At 36.4% G+C, this 26,785-nt stretch overlaps 1 protein-coding gene and 1 long non-coding RNA gene across 2 annotated transcripts; one reads left to right on the top strand and one right to left on the bottom strand.

Moving 5' to 3' along the window:
- The first annotated feature begins 10,696 nt into the window (after positions 1 to 10,696).
- LOC110681466 lies at positions 10,697 to 26,192 on the top strand. Its single transcript, XM_021857232.1, has 3 exons — positions 10,697 to 11,217; positions 25,794 to 26,113; positions 26,176 to 26,192. The coding sequence occupies exons 1-3, from the start codon at positions 10,985 to 10,987 to the stop codon at positions 26,190 to 26,192; spliced, it is 570 nt and encodes a 189-aa protein (XP_021712924.1). The 5' UTR covers positions 10,697 to 10,984.
- LOC110681467 lies at positions 17,110 to 17,623 on the bottom strand. Its single transcript, XR_002503208.1, has 2 exons — positions 17,368 to 17,623; positions 17,110 to 17,302 (listed from the first exon to the last, which is right to left on the bottom strand). It is a non-coding gene; the product is annotated as an uncharacterized LOC110681467 (long non-coding RNA).
- Positions 26,193 to 26,785: the final 593 nt, after the last annotated feature.

Raw genomic sequence — 26,785 nt, 5'->3', positions numbered from 1 at the left:
TCGTTTTACGCACTGATTCAATTTACGAACCCCCGATCTAATTCGTAAACTGAGGTTACAGTGTATTTATATTATGCATTCTCCTATTGTATGTGAATAGGGCGGCACGGATTTTTGAACATAAATATGGTTTTACTTCAAACTTTCCAGTTAATCCGTATAGGCCTGAGTGAAAGAAAATAAACTAAAACTCCCACCGCTCAGCAAATACTTGACGGATTAAAATTATTTTTTGTCAGAATATAGTATATAGTTTCTCAAAGTGGTCAAGGGATCTCGGGAATGTTCCTGTAGCCGGAGTTATTTCGGTGGGTTACTGGGTCATATCGGGTGAAAAGGGTGCTGTGCTTGTCTGCCTCTGGAGGTAGGCAAATTTCAAGTCATGGATAGTTTCTGGAATCGGCTGTAATGTGGCTACTATATCAAAGAAAAAAAACACCACCCGACATTACCCAGTGACCCACTGGTACAACTCCGGCCACAGGAATATTCCCGAATCCCTCTGGCCACTTTTAGAAATTAGATATGTGTGCCAATATACTAACAAAAACTATTTGTATTCATCTAGTATTTGCTGAGCGGTGAGCGTTTTAGTATTTTTGATTTCACTCAGGCCTATACGGGTTAATGCTTCCACTATTAAACTTGATTTACGGGAGCACTGAAAATAGTCCCCACTGCAATGAATTTTGATTGATCAAGTTAAGTATGTGTCGGATCCATATACTTCGAATTTTCAAGAGCAGATATCTTCAGCTTCTTTAGACATTTGTTTTGGCAGTAAAATTGATCGACTGGCTGACGGTGCTTGAGAACTATTAGGTTCCATAGATTTTTGCTAAAATTCTAAGCGTCGCATTGTTTCATCTTCATCTTTAAGCGGCTTCCAAAGGTCCATCGATATATCCCTCTACGTATCAAGTGTTCAAAGACTCATCTTTTTTTATAAATGTGCGCTCCACGGTGAAAAAAATTGCAATTCGCAGCAAAGACTACCTAGTTGTCTATATTTTATTTCAAACTCAAACGATTCTACGGCAGGACTGATGACGACGGCAATACCAAGACAAACGCAAAGCCGATCATACCGACTAAGCTTTTTGATGTCAGGGTCATGAGGTCTCAGCCATTTAATCGATGATAGGTTCGCAGTGGTCATCGTATTTTTTTGTGCATTTGATTGTATAGCGACAGTTGTTGTTGATGATGATGATAGAGAGCTACTTCTTCATGGATGCAAACTATACAATGGTTGAGGTCTTTATAAGCTGATGAGGGTAGATTAATCATACAGCAGGGTCAGGCAAAATTGCAAGTTAACCAATAAGCCTTTTTCTTCTCAGGCAGGTGCTGGTTGTGTTGCAAGTTATCCAATATACAACACAGGATTAAGGTTTCAAGTCAATGTGAAAACATATTGCTACATGGGCGAATAGCAATTCAGAAAGGAATTGTAGAGGTCTGGAAAGCTATTCTCTGTATGCCCATTCTCATTCTCAAATCACAATTATTCAGCTATTACGCAAGAAGAACAACAACAAGGGGCATTTCTTAGCTAAGTGGTTAGAGTCGCGGCTAGAAAGGAAAGCCATGCTGAAGGTGTCTGGGTTCCATTCCCGTACCTGCCACCAAGGTTCAAATAATCGTAATCGGTGAACACTCATCTCGATTTTTTGGCCGATAAGGATCACAAATCTCGACGGACCCTTGTTCGCTCGATTCGGTCACGAACACAGCTGTCATATTTTTGCAGATGTGAGCTTTTCGTCGGTTTCAGCATTGCCCGTAACAAAAAAGCTCTCGAACATTCATTCTAGTTCATTCAATTGTCAAATCTATCGGTCTCTCAATCGGCAATAACAAACATTCATTTTCGGTGAAAATCGGGAACTGATTATCGCGGTTTCTTTTTTCACATAATCATCAGGTGATAATAGTTGCCATGAGTGTAAACGGACATTTTTTAGAAATAGATATTGGCAGCGTTCTGAAATATCGACTGGTCCGCTGGATAGATACTGTAACCAATACCCGAATGACAACTACCCGAATCGCGTATTCACTCAAATACAAAAGATACAATCATTTTGGTTTTACTATAATCAGAAATCTTACCGGTGTTTGTTTTATGGACTTTGAGTTGATTTTTTGAATACATCAATGTGATCCATTCATTACTGGCTGGTTGTGTTCAATGCATCGAATGTTCAGAGTGATCGGTTTGTTTAGTTATTTAGATTGACTCTATGAGAAATACCCGAATACCATTTACCCGGAATGACATTTTCCTGATTGTTATGGTACAGTGAACCAGACACAATCGTAATAAATTGAAACTTCTGATGTATAAGAAACTTTCTATTGCCAAATTTGGCCTTCGGCCTATTAATTTGACCTCATTTTTAATTGGAGCGAATGATGAGCTAACAAATAGTTTTATTGTCAAAAGTCAGTATTAAGACTTTTAGTCGATGGCTAATTCATTTTCTTAACTATCATATAGCGGAAAATCTTCAAGGGCGTAAATAGCCATCAGACTTGAGGGGGCCACGGTCCCTTCTCATGAGAAATAAAAGTCGTAAAAAGATAACTTAACAATGCTTGTTTCGATTATATTTGTGAACTGATTATAGTGGTGCACATTCATACAGAGGTAGATCAAAACCAAAAAATCGTCCAAAACCGATTAGTTGAACAATTCCTAGATACCAAATGTCACTTTTATTGAAAAATAGTAAACGTAAATCTTAAAGATCTCGGATAGAATACAAAGATTAAAAACAGACTAAAATCAGAATTTACCATTCCAATTCGATTTGATTTTGCAAAGTTGTAAAACAAGATAAAGATTTAAATGTATCAGTTCAATTGAGGTTCAAGATCAATGTGAAATTCAAAGCTCTGAAGCCGGACAAAAAACCAAGCTATTGAAAAAAAAAACACTTGCTAGTTTGAAAATGTGGATTATTGTAACTCAGCATTTCTGTAGCGAATGATTCATGTCTCCGAACCTTTCGAAACCAAAATTTGAATAAAGCATTGAATATTACCGTTTTTGTTAAAGTTAAAACTTTAAATCCTAAAACTGCTTGGCTACCATCACATTGAAGGATTGACGATACAAAAATTCAATAAGCTGTCGTCAGGAAATTCGTACGAGTATCAATAGTTTGAAGAAAGCAGGATGGAAGCTATTTTGCTCATGGTTTTCCTAATATCCAATCAGAGTAAGATAAGGCAAAAGTTCGACCTTAGTGATATAATCAAAATTTTCATAAAACAATACTATACCGTGAACCTACAACATATTTGCTGTGATTCACTGATTGTCTTAAACGAACTTTTGCCCCCACCGGTGGGGGCAAAAGTTTGCTGGCCGAAATACAAAATACCGGCACTTTTAGGACAGACATACTTTATACCAGCCATAAACTTATGTTTACAGATAAATGCACACTAATTTTCCATAAAAAAATTGCCCAAATCCAAAAAAGCAGTTTTTTGCAAAACTAAGTGAAAATGTGAAATGTTGATGTCTTTTTTTTTCGCACGATCAGGCAAATTTTGCTAAACTTGAAGATAATATGTGAATTTTGGGTAATTTGTAAATTTCTCTGCGAGCTTATATGGGTCGAACATTTACCCCGCTGATTCGAACTTTGGCCAAACTATGGACCAAAAATTGATTCCAAGCAATTACGTAGTAACTAATACACCTCAAAGCATCATTATGATGCCTTAAAACGCCCTAACATAAAAATCAAAGAAGATTTTATCCCCTATTTTATTTTCATACAATGAGTTTGACCAAAAATTATTATTTTTTCGTCAAAACACAACAAATAGCCATAATTTTTCCAAACCTCAATCGATTCTTATGATATTTGTAGTTAAAGTCTCTTACTTGAACATATGGCATTTATAAAAATAAAAATCTTGTCCCACGCGAACTTTTGCCCCACTCTCTCTAGTAATGTTCAATTTTGGGCTACTAAAAATCGAAAAATAAATCCGGCTGGTCTTAAAATATAAATGTACGACTGATAAATACATATTTACTGAAATATACATTAGCTCATGCTTGAAAAGCAATCAGTTTTTATACACCAGATTGACATAGATTGAATGATAAAGGTCGCCAAACAAACGTGTTTCATTGGACTTGGTGAAATGAGAAATCTGAGCCATGAGAAATTTAAGAATGTTTTGTGATTTTACATGTATAAAATTCTAATGTTAGTGTGACTTACAGAAATTGATTGCATGCTTTCTCAATTTGTTCAAACTTGAAATAAAAACATCGTCGATATCTCGTCATTGATCTAGAAACAAGTTTTATCAATTTGTCACATTTTAATGCAACTGATTCACTGTCGTCTATTTACCAGCAGTTCATATCTATTCCTCACGTCTCGGAGACAATTTTATCGAATGACTCATAAATTTTAATATGAAACATTTGGAAGTTCGCGAAAAATTTATATAAACTAAGACTTTTTTTACCACTTTAACATAACTCTCATGCACAAACATTTACCAGTAACTACGATTCGTTCTAGATAATTGGTCACAAAATATCGCAGCTTATTTTAAAAAATGAAGATACTTTGGTTTTCTAATTAAAATGGATCAAGCCAGTTCTGCTAAGTCTAAAACATGCTTCAATGAATTCCAATGTCGGGAAAGGGCAAAAAGGAAACAGTATGGATATATGTGACGATTTAAAATTACATATTGCTATTGCCTGTCAAACAATGATCATTCATAAATTTATATTCAAACTGTACATAACGCGTTTAGTATCATAAGTGCATGTTTGATACTAAAAACTAGTTTTAACTATATTGTCATTTTTTTCCCTTTTTTTTTGGGGGGGGGGGGGTTTGGCAAGCACATGATTTAGAGGGGCCAAGCCCCCCCCCCCTGGCCCCTCCCTATTTACGCCAATGAAAATCTTTCGAGTTCTGTTGTTGCAACAACTTAAAATGATAAAACTGGCCTTTGGTTTTGTGTTATTTTGATAATATGTTGTACAGAATCTGTAAAACATGAGCAAACATGATTCTTCATCCTCTTTCTTGTTGTTTATGGTCTTCCATAATATGATTTATTTTTTCTACTTATTGTTGATTAGTTGAGTAGTATCTTCCTTCTTTATGGTGTTACGCCCCAACTGGACCAAATTCTGATTCTCAGCTTAGTGTTATAATTTGCACCTCCAAAGTTATTAGCTAAGAGGTTTCTATTCCAATGGATCATTTTAGTATTCGTATACCGTGTTGTAGGTGCAAAAATACTCTGCTCAGAAAAGTCGAGAAAATTTTCTTAACGAAAAGATCTCGACTGATGGAATTCGAACCTACGATCCTTTCGGGTATTTGTTATAGAATCATTTAGATTGATGCAGGAATGCATCAGGAATGAGTCAACTTGGAGCTGTTATCAACCACACTATTTGTTAGTACATGATTCGTTCAAATAAAACGGAATGATATGGTCGAGAATCTAAATTTTGGGTTTTGAAGGTTTTTTATGAAGCAGAAGCACTAGTTTTTGAAGATCGTGTCTGATTCACAATACTATATATAATTTGGGTAAATGTCGCATTCGGGGAAATAGAATTTGGGTAAGTGTCGCATTCGGGTAAAAGGGTTTCGGGTATTTATTATAAAATCGCTGGATAACATAGATAGAATCACTGAAAGCCATTGACATTTTCCTAGCTAATTTTCACAAATCAATATCAAATTCCGAATCTACTTTTTATGTTTAATTAGTAATTGGCAAGAAATAAGCCTACAATATGATCGAAACAACTTTGCCTTGTCGTACTGGTGATATTTTTATTATGAGTGATAATCAGAATGAATGCTGAAAATCATCACGATAGAATCGTTTCATCATATTCCTGTCGATGAATATCCTATACCCAATGAACATTATTGCGAGTGAGGAAACTTAAGATTCATTCCAAACAGTGAACTAGTATCTCACTGATTCAGAAGGAGTTCATTCATCTGTCTCATAAATAAACAAAGAAGCTTTCATTCTCAGCAACAAGAACAACAAACCACTAATTGCATCACAAGTTCTTGAGCCGTTTTCTTCTTTCTGATCTTACCTCCAATTGGGACAGAGCCTACATCTCAGTTACCAAAATTTTTTACTGAGAGATGTTAAGGGTATTTTTCAAGATTTTTCTACCATTTCAATAACAATACTGGCATTTAACTAGCGCTGAATAATAGCAATCTCACTGCATCCTACCTGAAACCAGCTTGCAGGTGGCAATTAAATCAAAACGTAACCTTAACCGCATATTCACACGCCACGACCTAAAGGATACCTACAGACAATTGGCAGAATGCGTGGTTCAACTGCCAGTCTAGTGGTTCAATTTCACGACGTAGATTGACACAAAGAAACTATACTACCGACAGCAGCGCTTCATAATAAATTCTACTCGTTTCACTCGCTGACTTCAACTTCATCCGCACACTTGGCATCGATACATCAGTAATGAGGATTTGCCAAAGCAAACCTACCCCTGCTGTCGAGGGTTTCAACGGATTGGCAGTCGTTCTTTTTTATGATGGGTATTAATTTGATGAACGCACATTGTATTGACTTTCTAAGAAGTCAGTCTGCTGGAGAAGTTCCAAGCGGGTGGACTAGAATGCGAGTGGCTTTGCATTAGCTTCATAAGTTATGGAATGGATCCGAGACCGAGACGAATGGAATGTTTTCGTTTGGGAATGTGACTTATGATTGATTCCATAAGTTGGTTGATACACCACGTGGATGATTTGTATTTGCCGTTACGTGCGATCAGGTACGAGGTAAATATAGAGCACGAAACATACTAATTATCATTTAAGTAGCACGTATCTATCCATTGTATTCGTGTGATCCATGGAGGAGACTGTTATGAGATCATGAAACAATAGAAACTATCGATTTCATCTTGGAAAATGGTGTATCATTATTTTTCACTGATGTGGGTGGACCCAAAGTGCATCAGATTGATCGAACTTGGAATAGAGTGATTACGTGTGGTGACACATATCGCGTATTAGTTGTAGTTCCCGACGGGATCCAAACGAACTGGAATGTTCGTCTGAAACCTTCACACAATTTCGCACACCTTCCATCGTTGCTTTTATCAGTCCCGTGATTTTCCCGGGAAAGCTGTTCTCGTCCAAGATTTTCCGGAGTTAGATACGATAGTATCGACCGCGTAGAGCATCGGTGATGCGTTGGGACCCGGTATTCACGACATTTTTGGAGGATTTGCCGTACAGTAAAGATCTGGTCCGTTGACGATCGTATGTCAACAAAGCTGGCTTGATAACTTCTCACGAACTTGTTTACTACAGGTGACAGACGACGGAAGATGATCGCCAGATAGAATTCAGAGTAAATGTTAGCGCCACAATAGGTCCTGATGTCGATAGTGTCGGAGAAGTTCCGTCCATCAATCAGAACGTGGTCGATTTGTGATACTGTCTAATGTGGTGATCTCCAGGTGTATCGGTATGGAAGGCTGTGCTGGGAGTAAGTGCTACGAATGGCCAATTTCTGAATTTCTTTTAAAATCTAAAAAAAATGTACAAGCTTTAAATTTATGCGTATGTTGTAATTATTCTAGAGGTCACTGTATTATTTTAACATATGAAATATTGAGATCTGCTTGGTTTATATCGTGAAAAATTATGTTGGAAATAGAAGAATCTTTAAAATACTCGATTCAACGATTCTTCTATTTAGTTGATTGAACAACAAGGATAATGACTTCCCTAGCAAAGCTTGAGATCATATTGAAAACTAGTTTTGATGTTGTGTTGTTGCGGGATTTGATAACTCAGTATGTTGTAATTTTGGTCGTTTAAACGGTTAAAATATTAAAACTGAGAGTCCCTCTTCCGGGGGCCCCTGTACATCACTGATCCGAGTCTCCTAAACTTTTTTGAACTCTGAACGATTTCTGGAATAAAGTTTTGGAATGGAATAGTCTAAAAAATATATACTGGAAAATTAAGAAGAGCCCACTATGCAATTCCAGACTGTGGAATTGTCGATTATGAAATATTTTGACAAATTCTTCGGAGAACTCCTGGATTCATTTATTTCCACTTAACTTAACAGATGCTTGGTAGGTTCCTCGCAAGATCCCTGCGGGCTGTTGATAAAACCTTCTAATGACGTCTAGTTAGATATTTGGCAGAGGTCTGATTTCAAGTTGACCTCCAGGCATTATTCAAAAGCGCTCTTTATAGTATTGTAAAAGAGAAGATTAAAACAACCCAAAACCCGAACATCAGTGCCCTATCTCAAATTTAACTAAATGTCAATGTACTGAAAGCAAAATAAATAGATCAGCCGTTTGAGTGAAAAGAACCTCGCCAAATATTTTCTCACATAACTGTAAATGAAAACAACTTCATCCTCATTAAGTGGAGTGGAATGAACTCCCTTTTGATTACTTTTTTTCATGTGGATAATGCGGGTAATTTACAGAGTAGTCCTACAAAACTCGATTTAATTTTACAGAAGCTTTACGAAAAAATGGGCACTGTTTTATCCCAAATTTCTAACATGGCTGACATTTCAAATAGTGGCATTGAAAGTAAATTAAATGTTTTCAAAACTGTTCACTACAATGGACGTGTACCAATAACTCTGTAAGGCGGCATCCACTAATTACGTAACGCTTTAGGGGGAGGGGGAAGTAGGCTCGAACGTTACGGCTCATACAAAAATTTTAAATTTTTCATACAAAAAGCGTTATTGAGGGGGAAAGGGGGTCGAAAATTTCCAATTTTAGCGTTACGTAATAAATGGACGCTGCCTAAAGAATTTTTAGTGATTTAGTCGGTAATCTCTATTAAATGTTCATAGTTTGGAATATGAGTAATGCCCGGAGTTCGATACCAAGAAATAAATACAATGTTTGAAATGCTACTAATAAAGAGATAAACAAATATCAAGGGAAATCAGACTAGGAAGAGATAATTGATCTTGAAGAAATTGTCCTTATTAAATCTTTCCCATAAATGTCCTCCATTTAACAACACAACTTGCTCGGTGGTCGAATCGCCATTACAATCGTGAAGTTTGAACGTTTTTTTTTTTTCATTTCTCATCAAGTTACGAAACCTTCGTCGAGCAGATGGAGCGACTGCTGCGCGCTTTTTGCTCGTCTTTTGAGTGGCCAAACAACGGAACGTGCCTCTTACATGGTGTGCCGTCAGCCACCAATTCGGACACCGGACACCAGACTTAGCGTTGTTTCCTCTCTCTCGCTTTGTTTGTATCCGATCTGATTGCTGTTGGTAACTGTTTTATCTCTGATGGCATCACGTAAACCAAAATGTATACAAAATATACCGGGGTGCGCCTCTGAATCGGAACTACATTACCCCTACAAGGTTGTGCATCGCAAAAGTCTGAATTTGTTTGGGGAAGCTCACAGTCAAGTGGTTGTTAATTACAGTATCGGACATATAAAATGCAACAAAGCCGTTTTCGCATACAACATTATTAGCTTCAGATGCTAAACTATATCCCCACCGTTCCACAACCGATTCTATTCTTTGTTATAACTGTCACAGAAGTTGTGTGGAAACTACCGTTTTGATTCATATTACGGACAGCTTCAAATTCCGGACACTCTACTTTGTATGGGAAACATTTCACGCGAAATGTTTCAATTTTTGCTGTTCAAAAGTTCTCAAATTCAAGGCTCGTTTTAGTAAACTTTTTCCATAAATATCTTTGAAAATTTATAATGCCCAACTACCTTAGATGTCTCTTTGGTGGTTTAACGATTTCGAATGATAATTTGACTGTTACATTAATGATTATCATGAGCTGTCCGGAATTCGATTCAAAGTGTCCGGAATATGGGGCAAAAGTGAGGAAGCGTCCGGAATAAGAATCATGAAAAGGCCACACATTTTGATTTATTTAAAATTATTGCAGTTGCGGAAGCGTATTCTTCACCCACCGTTCGAAAGTAAGGGGCTTCCGACGCTCGATAGCGTTAAGGAATCATACAGAATGATTTATTTTGTATGCTCTATGCTGGGTTATATTTCCCTGAGTCCTTAAGTGTCCGTAATATGAATCAAAACGGTATTGGTTCGAAAGTTACAGATTTTGACAAGAAATTCAACAATACAAAAAATGATATAGCAGAATAACTACGTGCCTAATTATCTTGATGCCTTCAGTGCCTTTGTTCCTTATCACTTAATGAACAAATGTGCTGCAGACACCAAGTTTGACGCATTTGTTTTTGCTAAAACACTTTTTCTCTTTGTGCCTTTTTTATCAAAATTCAACCTATCTGTAACTTTTGAATCAATAGTTTCATACAACATTTTCAATAGTTCTCGAAAATTGAGGCAATTTCTAGTTCGTCATAGAACAATAACAAAAAAACCAGTTGAAAAACGACAAAGATATAGCTATCTTAAATTGATAATTTTGTATGGGTAAACGGCTTCAGGGCATTTTATATGTCCGATACTGTATGCTTTTCTCTCATCCGTACGAAAATTAAATCCGATTTGGGATAAAATCTATACTTTAATTAAAAGGCAATTATCTCTATTGTTTTGTTCAGTTTTTATAATGTCGTTATGTAACATTAAGTAATTTAAACTGCCATTCCTATTTCCACTTTTACTGATTATGTAACTTTTCTCTTTTTCAGCTTGACCAACAACTACCTCTTCGAAGTTCATGGACATTTTTGCAAAGGTGCTAAGCCGCATCAGCGTAAGAAGCCGTACCGGTGCGCAATAATGCAAACATTTCAAGCTTGTAAGCAATCGAAATAAAAAAAATCGTTCCAATATTAGCTTCAAAACCTGTCCTCCGAAGGAGATTCGATTTCCAAATCAAAACAAACTCAGAGACTCGATTGCTCTCGAGCAAACAAGCGACGTACCCGTCAAACTAGGAAGCTGCCCGTCACACGATGCCCGCCTATGCCGGATTCGACAGCTTTGCGTCCTCGCGCAGGACCGCCGAATCGATTTACTACACGGCGAAGGAATTCGACTCGGCGGACGAATCGGACTGCCTGCGGCCACACCCGATGCCGATATCGCGTCGGCCGAGCCTGATGGAATCGCTGGGACCGGCCGATGCCATCTTCAGCCGGCGGTACGTCGATCCGTGGGACATGGAAAATTATATCTACGTGAGAAAGTGAGTATCATGTTACTTCTTTCATTAGATCAATTTGGTCATGTAAATAGTATCTAGGGTTGAGTAATTATGGATAGTACCTAGATGGACATAGCGATAAACGCAATAACAAGCTGAGAGTGACAACATTTGATAATAGGTTTGTAGTGTTCGTAGTTCAGTGTGGAATGTTTTTGAGATTTTGTTTAAATTAAAATCGAGAAGTTGTGGGAATAGTGGCAGGTAGTGTTTGTAATTTTTGTGCAGTTTTCTCCGTCAGTAAATCCCATGTTAGTCCATAGTATAGTAGCCTACCATAGAGTGTCACCATCAACCATCCAACATAAGCTAGTTTCGTCCACCTACCACCAGAGGGATGAGCAGAACAGATTGATAGCCAAAAAGGGCAGATAGTCGGTAATAAAGATGGACAGTATAACGGGCACGATGATCTCACGGAGTTACAGCTGTATTTTAATACGTTCAAAATAATAACACATTTTACTGTGATGGCAAAGTTTATTATTCATACGATACGATACAGTGGATACTAGTAACTGATATTGAGGAAGGCTACAAGTGGTTGTCGAAATACGCATATCTGTCAAAGATAAGCAATTAGGGCGGAACTAAAAAGCACAAGGTACTCCAACCTACTCTTTTGTTTCTCTTTTGAGATTCTCCTCAATGGGTTCGAGTACATTAAAAAGAATAAAAATTTAAGTTTTTTTTTTATTATTTTTTTCAAATGTTCATACCAACAACAAATTTTAATATTATTGCATATTTCGTCATTGATGTGATATTGAATCTCATTATTAATAACTTACTAACGATAAACTGGATATGATTGCAAGATTTGATTTTATTTTATCATTATTTTTTATTCCTCTCCACCCGGAAAAGAAGAAGTAAGGTCGAGTAATTGGGATAAAAATCATCCTAGTGTAGAGATAAAAAATAAATAAATAAAAGGATAAACTACTAAGGGCTTGATAGTTTATCCTTCTGTTATGTTTGTAAAGAATTCTTCATTTTGTCAATTTAAAATGAAGATGTATTGATCACAAGCCTCTTATTTTTAAGTGCATAAAACTATAAAGCCAGACATCGATAGATTGTCCGGTTGTCTAGAATTGTCAAAATTCGAGGTTTTCTTAAGATCTTCCAAGAGCCTAACAAGTAGAATCGCGACTATTAATGCAGATGTGATTGAGGAGGAACCCCTCTACACATCAGAGCGGATAACATTTATTAATAATATTAAATTTTGAATTGTTTGAAAAATAAAAATAATGATTTACATAATGACGTAAGTAAGATTTTCAACTGTCGAAACTGTACAACTACTTACAATGCCCCATTATATGGAGTGACAACGCTACGTAAGCAGGAATCAAAACAAGACACTATTTGCATCGATCTTACACTGGTACAAAAACGTCGTAGATGATTAACAAAAAAGGTGTATCATTATACGATGCAAAACTGTTAAAAAGTAATTCATTTAGAAACATTTTTAGAAGAAAAGAAATGTTTTCAATTCATTTTCTTAAACCAAATGCAAGTTACTTACATAGAATTGAAAGAAAAAAACTGAGATTTTATGTTAAGGTTATGACACTTCATGTTAGAGCTATTTTCTCAGGAATCGAGAATATTTGAGACTTTACATTCAAATATCAAAAATGTATGAAATTTTTATTTTTTTGTTTTAGTTTCAAAAACTTGTCGCTTGCCCTGGGCAGCCTAATCATAGTAGACCTTGAATTAGGTAGTACATCACTGTACATAATTGGGCCAATTTTGCAATCAAAGTCAGAAAATTCAATACAACGTTAACCGCCTAGAGGTATGCAACGTCATATGAGTATGAACATAGATGATCTACAATTCGTAGATGTAGATGCTACTTTTGTGATTGACTAGAACAATAGAAATTGTACAAGGAACCAACAGACGGAGCTTGGGGGTAGGTGAGACGGGGTTGGTGGTCCAATGGCTACTGCTTCTGCTTCATAAGCAGAAGCTTATGGGTTCAATCCCAGGCCCGTCCCTTTCCTCGTACTTTGTATTTGTTTATTTCACTTGCTTCTGTCTTCCACTCTTCATATATAACAGTTGATCTGTCACAGTTCATAGCATTTGCTAGAACCGGAGTTTTTGTCAGTGGGGAGGAGAGGAGGCAAAGTCTGGATTCACCTGGGTAAGTGATGCGACTTATGCAACCTTGATTGAAAAAGTCATCTATTGACATAGATGAAGACCAAATATAAAATATGTAGACAAACCATTCAAAGATTCTGCAATTACAAAAACAGAGATGTGTGTTGTGTTTTCATGTTATGATCGTTAGGTAAAGTAAGGAATGTTGGTGACATCCATTATTACTAGATACCGAGTATACCTCTGCATCTTCATGATTACCACAGGAAGGATTCACAAGTTACATCATATAGTTTCGATAGATAGCCTTCAATAAGTATCTAAAATAACATCGACGCTCCTAGTATCGAATTTTCAAAAGTTTTTTTTTATAATCACATTTTTTTCTTCGGTGTGTTGATATTTTCTATCGGCAATCATTCTTGCTATTTTTGTCGACAGATGTAGAATTAAACAACTAACAGAAAATCCGGAAGATAGCTGCTCGTCCCATTGGTCATAGTTTAGTATTCACATAAGACAATGGGTCTAGGGGGTGAGATTGGGTCAAAACGGAAAAATATGATATATGAAATATTTCAGCTAATAACGCTGATATTACTAAAATTTATAATTCATATGTTAGGGAACATATTACTACACATAATTAATCACAATTTACACTACACTTTTTATATTAAATTTAGGGGAGGGATTATTAGGGGCCGTCCATAAATGACGTAGCATTTTTTCACTGATTTTTTACACCCCCCTCCCCCCTCGTAGCATTTCGTCACAAATGCTGGTACTCCCCCCTGGAAAATACGTAGCATATCGATCAGAATCATAATCAAATGAAAGGATTGTCAAAATTACAAATTCCTGCTTGTTTGGCAGGTGGTCAATTAATGTGTTTATGTATTGTGTGTGTGAAGGTGTGAAATCTGGTGGCGATACGTTGATGATGTTTTCAGCATAGTTAAAAAACACATCTTACCCAAACTTTAGAAACAATCAATAAGGCTCACAAAAACATTGAATTCACTTACGAAGTGGAACAGGATAACAAATTGCCTTTCTTGGATTTACTTAGGGGTCGTCCATAAATGACGTAGCTTTTTAGGGGGGAGGGGGGTCTTCACGAATTTGTGACGAAGTGTGACGAGGGGGAGGGAGGGGTCCTAGCTAGTGGACGTAGCATTTTGAATCACGTCCGTAAAAAGAAAGGCGCTGATTTTTATACATTTTTTTTATGAAACTTCTTTTTTTTTTACTTATAAACTTGGGTTATGAAATTATGATTAAGCTTCAAAACATTAATATGACAAGATTAAAAAAATATTTATGAAACTTTAGATTTTCTTGATAAATGCAATCAAACAGACGTTTTGAAGCTTTAAATAATTAGGTGAATATTAAATTATATTCGTGTCTAAATTAATAAATTTATAAATAAACAAAATAAGTTTAATGAATTGAATAAAAATCAATGCTCTAACTACTTGAAGTACATATTTTTTGCCATTTGTTAACATGACATAAAGTCAGCCGTTTTAGTTTTATCCATATTTCTTCAAGAAAATAATATATGCTCTTCTTGGCAAATATTACATTTAAAGCAATATATTTATCCCGAGAATTATGCCTTCAATATTGCAAGAGATCTCCACCCAATCATCTCATCATTTGTTTTGATATATCAATGCTCTTGATGGAATAGCCTGAATATTAACGAGGATAATAGATTCGAGTGTTAACAAAATTGCCCTATCATTAAATTTTGTTAATAACTCGGTAATTTGTAGAATTTTTATTATTAAACGGTTCCATTATAGGTTGTATAAGATTATTTCAATATGGAAACAATAATAAAAATCAACTGAAATAATAATAGAGATTATTGTATTTGTATAATAATCGCTAAAATTTTCTAAACATTCCAAATATTTCAAGTGTAATCTTTTATGTATCTGACCACTGTTTGCTAAAATGATTTGAAATTGGATAACATTAACGATGATTCATTTCAAATTAATATATTTTCTTGATCATCTTCATTGAAATCTATTTCCTAACAACGAATAATTAAAAAAAAACAATCCTCTAATATAACGGAACATTTGTTAAATATATTTTAAAATATATTGGACCCTAACTCGACAGTAACGAGCTTAATCAATCCAATCATTTTTTTTTCATATTTTTTATAGTAAACTTGTTTTTTATGGTAAGAACAGCAATAGTAATATAATTTAGTCTATAAGAAACTGGAAACCAAAACCAAGGAAAATGTTTATTTAAAACTTTTCCAAATTACTTTTGAGCGCTACTGTATATGAAACTGTTAGAATAGATTATCCTTTCATTTCAGTCAGTAATTAATGTCAAACTTTGTATTGTATTCCAATTTTTTGTTTCAACCCAGTCACTCAGGAAAACAAATAAAAAATATATAGGGGGGGTTGCTCGATATGCTACGTATTTTCCAGGGGGGACCAGCATTTGTGACGAAATGCTACGAGGGGGAAGGGGGGTGTAAAAAATCAGTGAAAAAATGCTACGTCATTTATGGACGGCCCCTTATTGTAAAGAACACTCATCACTTACATTTGAAATCTATAGAAAACCAACTAACACTCAACGTATTATTCCAAACACATCAAATCACTCACACCAACACAAAATGTCTTCCTTCAATCACATGATACATCGAATGCTAACAATCCCCCTCAGCGAAAGTGGTAGAAGAAAGGAACTTAACTACATTTTTAAAACAGGACAATTAAACGGTTACACAAGACAAACAATACAACAACTCATTGACAAAAGAACACGAGAACAATACAAACGTTCACTTACTACTCTGACACAAGAACAACCAACACTCAAACGTATAGCCGTCAATTACAACGATGAAATAAAAAAGCTACGCCCAATCCTACGAAAGTTTGGTTTCGAGTTATTTTTTACCAGTAGAAACAACCAACTCCAAACTCTCCTAGGTTCAACAAAAATTGACAGTTTATATAAATCAGGCGTTTACCAAATTACATGCGACCATTGCAATAAAATTCACATAGGACAAACAAAATGGACTCTCAATACACGTTTTAAAGAACACGTAACAGAAGTTACTAAAGCACACAAAGACACATAAAAAAGACATGTACACCATTTCAAATCAAAAGTTGCAGAACATATTTACAAAGCTTGACGTAGCGGAAAGCATATAAATTTTCAAACAAAACAACAATAAATTACCAAACAAAGATCGAGGAAATGGAAATTGTAATTTTGACAATCCTTTCATTTGATTTAGTACTCAATTCAAAAATGACCCCCTGTATACGATTACAGGTAGAATCTAGTACTAACATACCCACACACTTTTTTCTAGTATAAATAATAGATCCCTGCGATGTTCTCTTCAAACTGATCGCGAAATCGTGTTCTCCACAATGTTTGACAAACTCGTGTAAACACTTTGATTTTTCAATCTTACGATTCCACCACACAATCTACCCTTTCTAAACTGATTTTGGTGCAGCGCGGATCCGTTGATTAGACCATGGTTGCGCCCCAACAAGGGAATTGTATTCACTAATTGAGCCAACTGAAACCTGGAATGAATGATCAATAATCAAATCACGCATATAGAAGGAAAACCCCCTCGGAACTGTATTTTCGTTCTTTGGCAGAACGCTGCGAGAAACCGGAAGACAGTCATACGATCAGATCCGACGTGGATAAATCGTAGGCGTAGTAGCATTACTTGTTATCTGAAGATCCGTGTTATATTTATTATACGCATTAATGATCAATCGGATATTTGTGCCAATGAAAACTCTAGAATATTGGTCAAGGGTTGACGATATAATTCACCAGATGTTTGGAGAACCGCCATTGTTCGATCACTATTACATCATTGATTTTCGAGAATTATTTTCTCATTAGAACGACCCTGGAAAACAAATGAAATTAATAAATAACTATTCACTTATTCTATACAGAAACGAATAAAACTACGATGAATTGAATCTGCATTTGCATCCTACTTGTATCTGCCAGGAAGAGAAAAACGAATGACGGTCACGGTTGCCACGCGATGAACAGAGTCCTGTGATCAAACATAGCAAATTGTTTGAACTTGAACACGGCAGAACATGATCAGAACGCGTTCAAATGCATCTCTGCCTGAAACATCAAACAAGTCTACTTGGGGATTCCGTGCATTGAATAACAGTGCAACGCATTTTGACAACTTTTCAAACCAGCAACAGTTTTTCGGGCGCAGCAACAACGTAAAATTTAATAAAATGGATTTTTTTGTTTTCAAATTTAATTATTTATTAGTGTTTTAATGTTGTAAAAGCATTTCACGAAAGAACAAATGAATTGGATCGCTGAAATACCAGGATAATGACGTCAACAACTGACTGAAATCATTTCATCATGGAATGTCACATTGAAATTAAACTGTTTGCTTAGGTTTAAAATAATTATTGTTTAAGTACACCTTCGGGGAAACTGAATAGGCATTCTAGGCAATAGGTATGAGACTTTAAAGACAATTTTTAGGAAGAAAAACAAGAAAAAATATGTATACTTGACGAAAAATGCTGGGTTTAAATTTTTTTTTTCTCATTGCTCTCCAATTTTTTAATATAATTGTACTTTTAAGTGGGTTTATCATACTTGTGAAACATCTTAGATGTCTTTTGGTCTTGTTTGCATCGTATTTCATCAATATTTTTCAGCTGTCAATGGTTTTGCAATCATATTCTCAAAAACAAGTTATTTCAATTACAGTGACCCAATATCACCCCCTCTTTGGGGTGAGATTGGATCAATTTTCATTCACTTGTAGTGGCGTAGTGAATAATTATTTTTCTTTATTTATTTTGGACAGTTGTTAATGTACCATCAAAGTACATACACACCAAATTTGAAGTTTATTGGAGTTAAATTGCGATAGTTATTCAATAAATATTTCGTACATATCCTTTTTTGACCCAATTCTCACCCTCAACGACGGTAATACAAATGGCGAAGAAAAAATGTAAATCTTTTTTTTCAAGGCTAATTCTAATTAACGCCATATTTTGAGTGTACTCCATGATTTCATTGAGTTTGACAGTACCACGGACCATAATGTTTCGGTACATTGACATTGTACCGTGTGGGACCGAAATCCGTACACTTGATTGAAATTTCATCATTTTAATATCAAATAAAATAATATTTCACATCTAATTATTAATACAATAAGTTATAAGTTGTTATTCATGCTTACTTAATATAAGTAGGCCATGATTTGAAAATTGTAAAAATAAAAATGTGATCGCTTATTATCGTGATGATTAGTTTGTGTACCTCCTTAGTGCTTTGCTAAGAAGAGTCAATATAGTTTCCAACATACTGATAGTGCAATTTGCACTTTTTCTGAACCAACTGTTGATCACGATGTCTCCTGATAGTGAGTATTTGTAATTCCGATGGTGTAAATGCAGTTTCTTAACAGTAAAATAACCGTTTGGATGGATTATTGTGCTGTATGGATTTTGAATCATAAATTCAATTTGAATCTAAATCCGTACAATGCAAAACTTTAACCTATTTCATTACGTTTCAGCCAAAACATATGATAATATGAAGCTCGAATATAACGCTGATGATTTGAAAAAGGTTTTGAAGCAATGGCAAACCATTTCTGGAAGCTGAAAATGCCTTGGTATTTCTAAAATGACCATCAGAGATGCGGAAATAAATCAGTACGCCCAGGAGCTCCAACAGTTTTCACAACGGATTAGGAAACCGGAATTATGTACTGGAACCTTAAATTAACCGCTGTAAAATTGATATTGGATGTAAAGTAGGTATATTAAATTTGTTGATTCTGGTGACATCTCATAACACAAGGAATAATTTATTTATTTTTTCCTACGTTGGAAGCCTGGTGAAATCTCATAAAAAGAAAACCATGTTCGAAAAAGAAATTTAATCTTGTGGCTTAGGCGCTTTTTGAAACGCCACCATTTATCTGACTGCGCAAGCAAAACTACAAGTGTATTATCAATTGACGTAGCCCAAATAGGAGAGCATGATAGAGCTTTTAACTGATGTAAAAGATTTAAACAGTTTATTAATACAGTATTGGCAAAACATTTGCAACTTTTTCGATTTTCCATACAAAATTATCAACTTTGGTATGCTAGATCTCAGTTATTTATGGAGCAATTTAAATGAAATTTTTCCAGAAGATCAGGCATAACTTGAATTTTACCATATATTTTCGGATATTTTTCCCAATCACAAGTTCAAAAGTTATAACGATTTTACGAAAGTGTCATGTTTGACAAAAAATTAAATACTATTTATCTGAAAATCTAAAAGCCCTACACAAAAACTAATTTCAGCAAACTTGCTTATTTTGTCAAAATCTACAACTTTGCTGAAGATACCATTAAGCTTATCCTTAAATTTATATAGGTATGCCAATTATAAAAAATCGTCAAACTCGTGGTTTGAAAAATTACTCAAAAATGTAACTTAAACTTCAAGTTATTTCTGGAGCACTGTGAAAATTTCATTAAAATCGGACCATAAATTACTCAGATTTAACCCTCTAAAGTTGACCATTTTTGTATGGAAAATCGAAAAAGTTCTAAATGTTTTGTCCAATAATGTATCATTATGAACGGCCACTTCTTGTGGTTCACATTTAATGAATATTGGCAATTCAAACATTCTGTAGTATATTACAAGCACAACAAAGCATGAATAACGTCAAGTACAAACAGAAGAAGATTAAAATGATGTCCTCTGCATTTTGAATTTTCGGCAGGTGTACGGATTTTGATTCAACCTCATTAGAGTGTACGGATTTCGATCCAAGACAAGTAGTTTTTATTCCCGTTTTATAAGGTTTTTATCTATGATTAATTATGTCTTAAAACATGTGGAAGTTGTAGAAAAAAGACTGATCGACTGCCTATTAGAAATCTAATATTTTTAACAGAAGCTTTAATTTGTCTTAGTGCTTAGGTGTACGGATTTCGGTCCCGCAGGTACTGCAGATGTCATGATGCTCCCGGGTTGAAGCCGGGGGTCCAAATTGTATACCTTGAGGGTCTAAAATGTATTGGGAGGTCCAAAATAGTGGAAACAGAGTTTTAAAATTGAATAATTAACGATGCATTTTGGGCTTTACTTGACCATGTGAGCATTTGTCTCTCATAGAGGAAGTTTTTCTGCACATGTTGACATGTTTATTGACTTGGTTACGGTGTGAAAATCATAAATTGTGACTAAAACCCAAAATCACTTCCTTAAGGGGTCCGAAATCCGACCGTTACCCTACTTGATGGCAAGACGAGATTTCCGGAGGCACTAGTTTCGAATATGTGTTAAAAAAATCAATTAAATTTTACATGCAACTTCTACTGGTACATTTACTCTATCATATTAATACGCAAAATTAATCGATCCTACCGCCGCTTTGGCGTCCTTGACTCTTGCATCTCATTGCCGCCGGCACCAAGTTGCTTCAGAGCTAGTACGCTTTAATATCACTATTAGGTGCATTTAAATGAGACACTGAAATATGTAACAACAACAACACGTGCGTTGATTGCTATACGGCATGCATTCCTTTCCTCATTCCTAGCTTGCGTAATGTAATAAAAGCAAAAAGTACCGTAATTCGGAGTTAAATTGATAACTGGTATTATTTTGAGCAGATCGATTTCTTTAACTCTCAAACTCCCAACGTCTGACTTTTCGTTAAAAATGAACTTTAAAAAATCATAACTTGGCCAATTATTAATCGATTTTGGGTCTTTTGAACTCAAACAAACCGCATACTCCTCAAGATTTATTGTGTCCCGGAAGAAATGGGATTGGCCACTTGGTTCCGGAGTTATTCCGGATTCAAATGGGGTATATTCGTTTCGGAAGTGATAGTTCCCTTAGATTTTTCAAGATTAGCGGTAAGAAAATTATTCATTGTGTACTTCCTATAAGTAAAAAGCTGCCAGAAGGTCGAATGACATTGGTTTTCATTGAGTCTGGCCATTTCGGATACCCGGTCACCTGGCACCGGTTCCTGAATGTACCCAGAGAGGACATTTTCTGAAACTCAAAGAATACTAGCGTGCGACGGCTCAAAATTCCTGATTTTTTGTCCGGAACATCATAGATATAATGCCAAAGACCAATATGAGGTTCTGGCCACATCCGGATACCCCGGAATAGGTTCCGGCAAGGCCTCAGTGGGACACTTTTGTAATCTTACTCACTCATATCGTGCGACGGCTCAAAATTCATGATTTTTTATCCGGAACATCATATATATATAATGCCAGAGACCAATATGAGGCTCTGGCCACAGCCGGATACCCCGGAATCGGTTCCAACAGGACCTCAGTGGCACACTTTTGTAAATCTTCTCCTTCATATCGTGCGATGGCTCAAAATTCATGATTTTTATGCTGCACATCATAGCTATTATGCCATGGATCAATATAATATTCTGGTAACATGCGATTACTCCAGAATTATTCTGATAAGACTCATATGCACTCTGTGTAATCTTCGTTGATTCCATTGAGATAGCTTTGGATCCATATCGATAAGTCCATGAGACATTTCTGGCTAGTCGTTTTTGTCAACATTAAAAACCGTGTTTTTATTTTATTTCTTTTATCGCGGATTTAAATGTTGTTTTGGCGATTCGATTATCGAATCCGACCTGTATTTGAATCTACAAACATATCAAGATTAGTTTGTTTTTCATTACACAATGCAACTAAATTATCTATTGGTACTACAGATCGGACTCGAGTATCGATTGTTTTTCACTCCGGATAATCGAATCCTCCGGATATTCGAATCACTAAAAAAAAGTTGAAATCTGCGAATAAAGAACTCAAATATTCTTCATTCGTTATTATATTTATATGATGCAGTGGCGTAGCAAGATATTATTTCAAGGAACATTTGGGGGTCTTGAGAAGAAAAAACATTTATAGATCAACGTACACAAAAAAAAAAACTTTTTCAAACCCCCTTTTCTTACCTACGTCCAAAACTGCTAAACCATTCATATTGTATAGTGCAATACTAAATCATCTCAAATTTATGCATAAATACTGAACAACAAGAATATCAAATATCGTACTCCGGCTAATCGAGTCTAAAATTCCGGATAATAAAATCCCGGATAATCGAGTCCGACTTGTACTGAAATGTATATACAAAAAAAATACATCATGGGTTAGCCCCGATCTTGGTTATCTTAATGTTTCTTTGTGTCTTTTTTTTCAAAATAGTTAAATTTAATCCGTGTTTATAAATACAAAAGTATGATTAAAAACAACTGTTTGATTTTGACACTGTTCGATATTGGCAACATGATTTTTTTTCTGGAATCCTGACAAAATCAAACGGCACTATACCTTATCAAAATTTATAGAGTCCTTTCTATAAATGTTGTTGAAAAAATTAATTAATTCTAAGACATGTTCGCTACAAATTCTTTTGACTATTTCATCCTTTATATCCTTTATGACAACATGTCGTTTTTTGGAATTCGTTCGCAATGCTAAATACATTTTTATACAATTTATTGTTAACCTTGATGCAATTGACTAGAGAAAAGTATGATTTTATTTTTAGAATATCAGTTAATCTTGTGGCAGAAGTGCTCCAAATTTAAATATTTAAGAAATTTGAAAATGTCTTCGAAAGTCATATGACGAAATTCTATATCATTTGTTAAGCTTTGATGCTGGTTCATAAACTACATCATTTTATTAATTTGTATTCGTCCTTAAAACGAAGCCATTTTTTTACACCTTGTATCCCTTATTATAATTGCTAACGACAGTATTGAAATTAGTTGCCAAGCTCTTCCGTGAGCTCCTCCCAACCAAAATCACCTAGCATCAATTTCTCCAGACTATCAAGTTCCTTCCAACACTGTTGACCAGTTGCTTAGATGAGTCAGCATTCGCATCCCTATGAGTGTGTTCAACGCGTATTGACCATCAAATCTATATTAGATTTTCGTCCATGCTAACTCTTCCTCCAGACTACAGCTCAGCATCTTCTTCTTCTTTCTGGCGTTACGTCCCCACTAGGACTGAGCCTGCTACTCAGCTTAGTGTTCTTATGAGCACTTCCACAGTTATTGACTGAGAGCTTACTATGCCAATGACCATTTTTGCATGCGTATATCGTGTGGCAGGTACGAAGATACTCTATGCCCTGGGAAGTCGAGAAAATTTCCAACCCGAAAAGATCTTCGACCGGTGAGATTCGAACCCACGACCCTCAGCTTGGTCTTGCTGAATAGCTGCGCGTTTACCGCTACGGCTATCTGGGCTACAGCTCAGCCTCCAGGCTATATCTCCACGAAGAGGTTCTGCTTCCGCGTCCAGGCTCTGTGTCTTAGTCCAGGTTCTGTTTCCTTCGAACCAGCCTCAGCATTTCGCTAAGACTTCAAGTATCAAGTCAGAAGCTTTATATTGATGTATGGAGTGATGCTGTTGGATAAACGATTCGGGGTATCCGGATGTAACCAGAACCTCATATTGGTCCACGGCAATATAGCTATGATGTTCATGATGACAATTCATAAATTTTGAGCCTTCGCACGATATGAGTGAGTAAGATTACAAAAGTGTCACACTGAGGCCTTGTCGGAACCGATTCCGGGGTATCCGGATGTGGCCAGAACGTCATATTGGTCCTTGGCATTATATCTATGATGTTCCGGATAAAAAAATCATGAATTTTGAGCCGTTGCACGATATGAGTGAGTAAGATTACAAAAGTGTCCCACTGAGGCCTTGCCGGAACCGATTCCGGGGTATCCGGATGTGGCCAGAACCTCATATTGGTCCTTGGCATCATATCTATGATGTTCCGGATAAAAAATCATGAATTTTGAGCCGTCGCACGATATGAGTGAGTAAGATTACAAAAGTGTCCCACTGAGGCCTTGCCGGAACCTATTCCGGGGTATCCGGATGTGGCCAGAACCTCATATTGGTCTTTGGCATTATATCTATGATGTTAAGGATAAAAAAATCATGAATTTTGAGCCGTCGCACGATATGAGTGAGTAGGATTACGAAAGTGTCCTACTGAGGCCCTCCCGGATCCAATTCCGCCGTATCCGGATGTGGTCAGAACCTCATATTGGTCTTTGGCATTATATCTATGACGTTCCGGATAAAAAATCATGAATTTTGAGCCGTCGCACGGTATGAGTGAGTAGGATTACGAAAGTGTCCTACTGAGGCCCTCCCGGAACCGATTCCGGGGTATCCGGATGAGGCCAGAACCTCATATTGGTCCTTGGCATTATATCTATGATGTTCCGGATAAAAAATCATGAATTTTGAGCCGTCGGACGATATGAGTGAGTAGCATTACGAAAGGGTCCTACTGAGGCCCTCACGGATCCAATTCCGGCGTATCCGGATGTGGCCAGAACCTTAGTTTGGTCTTTGGCACTATATCTATGATGTTCCGGATAAAAAATCATGAATTTTGAGCCGTCGCACGCTAGTATTCTTTGAGTTTCAGAAAATGTCCTCTCTGGGTACATTCAGGAACCGGTGCCAGGTGACCGGGTATCCGAAATGGCCAGAATCAATGAGAACCAATGTCATTCGACCTTCTGGCAGCTTTTTACTTATAGAAAGTACACAATGAATAATTTTCTTACCGCTTATCTTGAAAAATCTAAGGGAACTATCACTTCCGGAACGAATATACCCCATTTGAATCCGGAATAACACCGGAACCAAGTGGCCAATCCCATTTCTTCCGGAACACAATAAATCTTGAGGAGTATGCGGTTTGTTTGAGACCATAGATCCAAAATTGATTAATAATTGGCCAAGTTATGATATTTTAAAGTTCATTTTTAATGAAAAGTCAGACGTTGGGGGTTTGAGAGTTAAGGATGCTGAATAATCGTTGGCAACATTGAAATTTCAGTATTACTAGCTTAATCATTTTTGAAATCATACAGCATTACAAGCATAGTTTTTTTTTTTCAAATTATAAAATCATGTGTTCTCGTAGTGTGCTTTTTTTAAAGGGTAAAAACCTAATTTAGGCGTATCATACGTATTTCTAAGGTTTACGTTTGCAATAAAATGTTCAAATACACGAGTTGACAGAATTTTGATGTCTTCTGCTTCAGGGGAACCATATTTAGTAGATCAATTTCGCCCCAGTTGACATTTACAGTTTTTAATATTCAAGCTGTTGGAACATCAAATGTTGTTTCTTAAAAATATCAATTACGTATAAGTACTGATAAAGATCAACGAAGTGTGAAAATAAATTGTAACTTAATGATCGATTTACATCCGGCATAAGATACTGCATTCCTAGCGAAAAATGGAAAAATAACGATTTCCTTTTCCCAATTGCAGGCAAGTGCTGGACCCCACCTCGGAGTCCGAGGTGCCTCCATCGCCGGCCGGTGAGCCCATCCAGTCCAAGTTCTACTACGTCCCGGGGGATGTAGAAAGTTGCCGCGAGTGCAGCGCAGAAATTGTGAGCCCCGCTGCCAAGGGGGATCTCCTGGGTGACGAGGACGATCTCGAGGACGACGGAATCGATGACGACGACCTGGAAGTGGACGAACTGGACGTAGTCGATGACGATGGGTTCTACACCGAACGGTACGACACGGTCATGGAGGAGGACAGCATCGGGGGAGACGATGAACATGTCTACAGCACGTATACGGGTGAGTATGGAAAAGTAAATTCAACCTGATTCACCAGCACTTTGAATCATTCATCCTTACAGCAATCTATAACAAATGACACGCAGGATTTGTCCTTTGACGGATAGACCTGTGTCACCCGCACACAAAAATTTCTGACATCCCTGAGGTAACTCAGGTGAGTCAGATGTGAAAATATTGTATAATATTGGTCCCAAAATGCTGCCTTGAGGAACACCAGCCCTTACAGGAAGTCTTTCAAACTTGGAGTTCTGATAATTTACCTTCATGCCAAACACTGTCGAATGTCTTTTCTATGGCTAGAAGAGCAAGACTAACATTTGTTGAATCGAATTAAATTTGTAACACGTAAAAGTTTATGAGTCAACACTGAAAAGTACTGTTTTACAGCTTTTAGTACCAAAACTTCTGTCAGCATGAACAATTTGTATACGCACAGCATGAGTGTACGCTTCGCACTGAGAAGGACGACTGATTCTTAGCCAATTCGAACGTATTTCTGCGGAAATTTTATGACAAAGCAGCTGATTAATATTCGAGCTGTGCCAACGTTTGGGAACCGTTACTGGTGCAAATTACTTCCTACATTTTTTGCAGCAAAACCGATTTGCTCTATTAAGTGCAACAACCAAGCACCATGAAGACCGAAGATCAACCCGATTCGGTAAAACA

The sequence above is a fragment of the Aedes aegypti genome, unplaced genomic scaffold, assembly GCF_002204515.2.
Source record: "Aedes aegypti strain LVP_AGWG unplaced genomic scaffold, AaegL5.0 Primary Assembly AGWG_AaegL5_hic_scaff_968_PBJ_arrow, whole genome shotgun sequence".
NCBI classification, from domain to species: Eukaryota; Metazoa; Arthropoda; class Insecta; order Diptera; family Culicidae; genus Aedes; species Aedes aegypti.
Note: the sequence above shows the minus strand (reverse complement) of the source record. Positions and strands in the feature narration are given on the sequence as shown.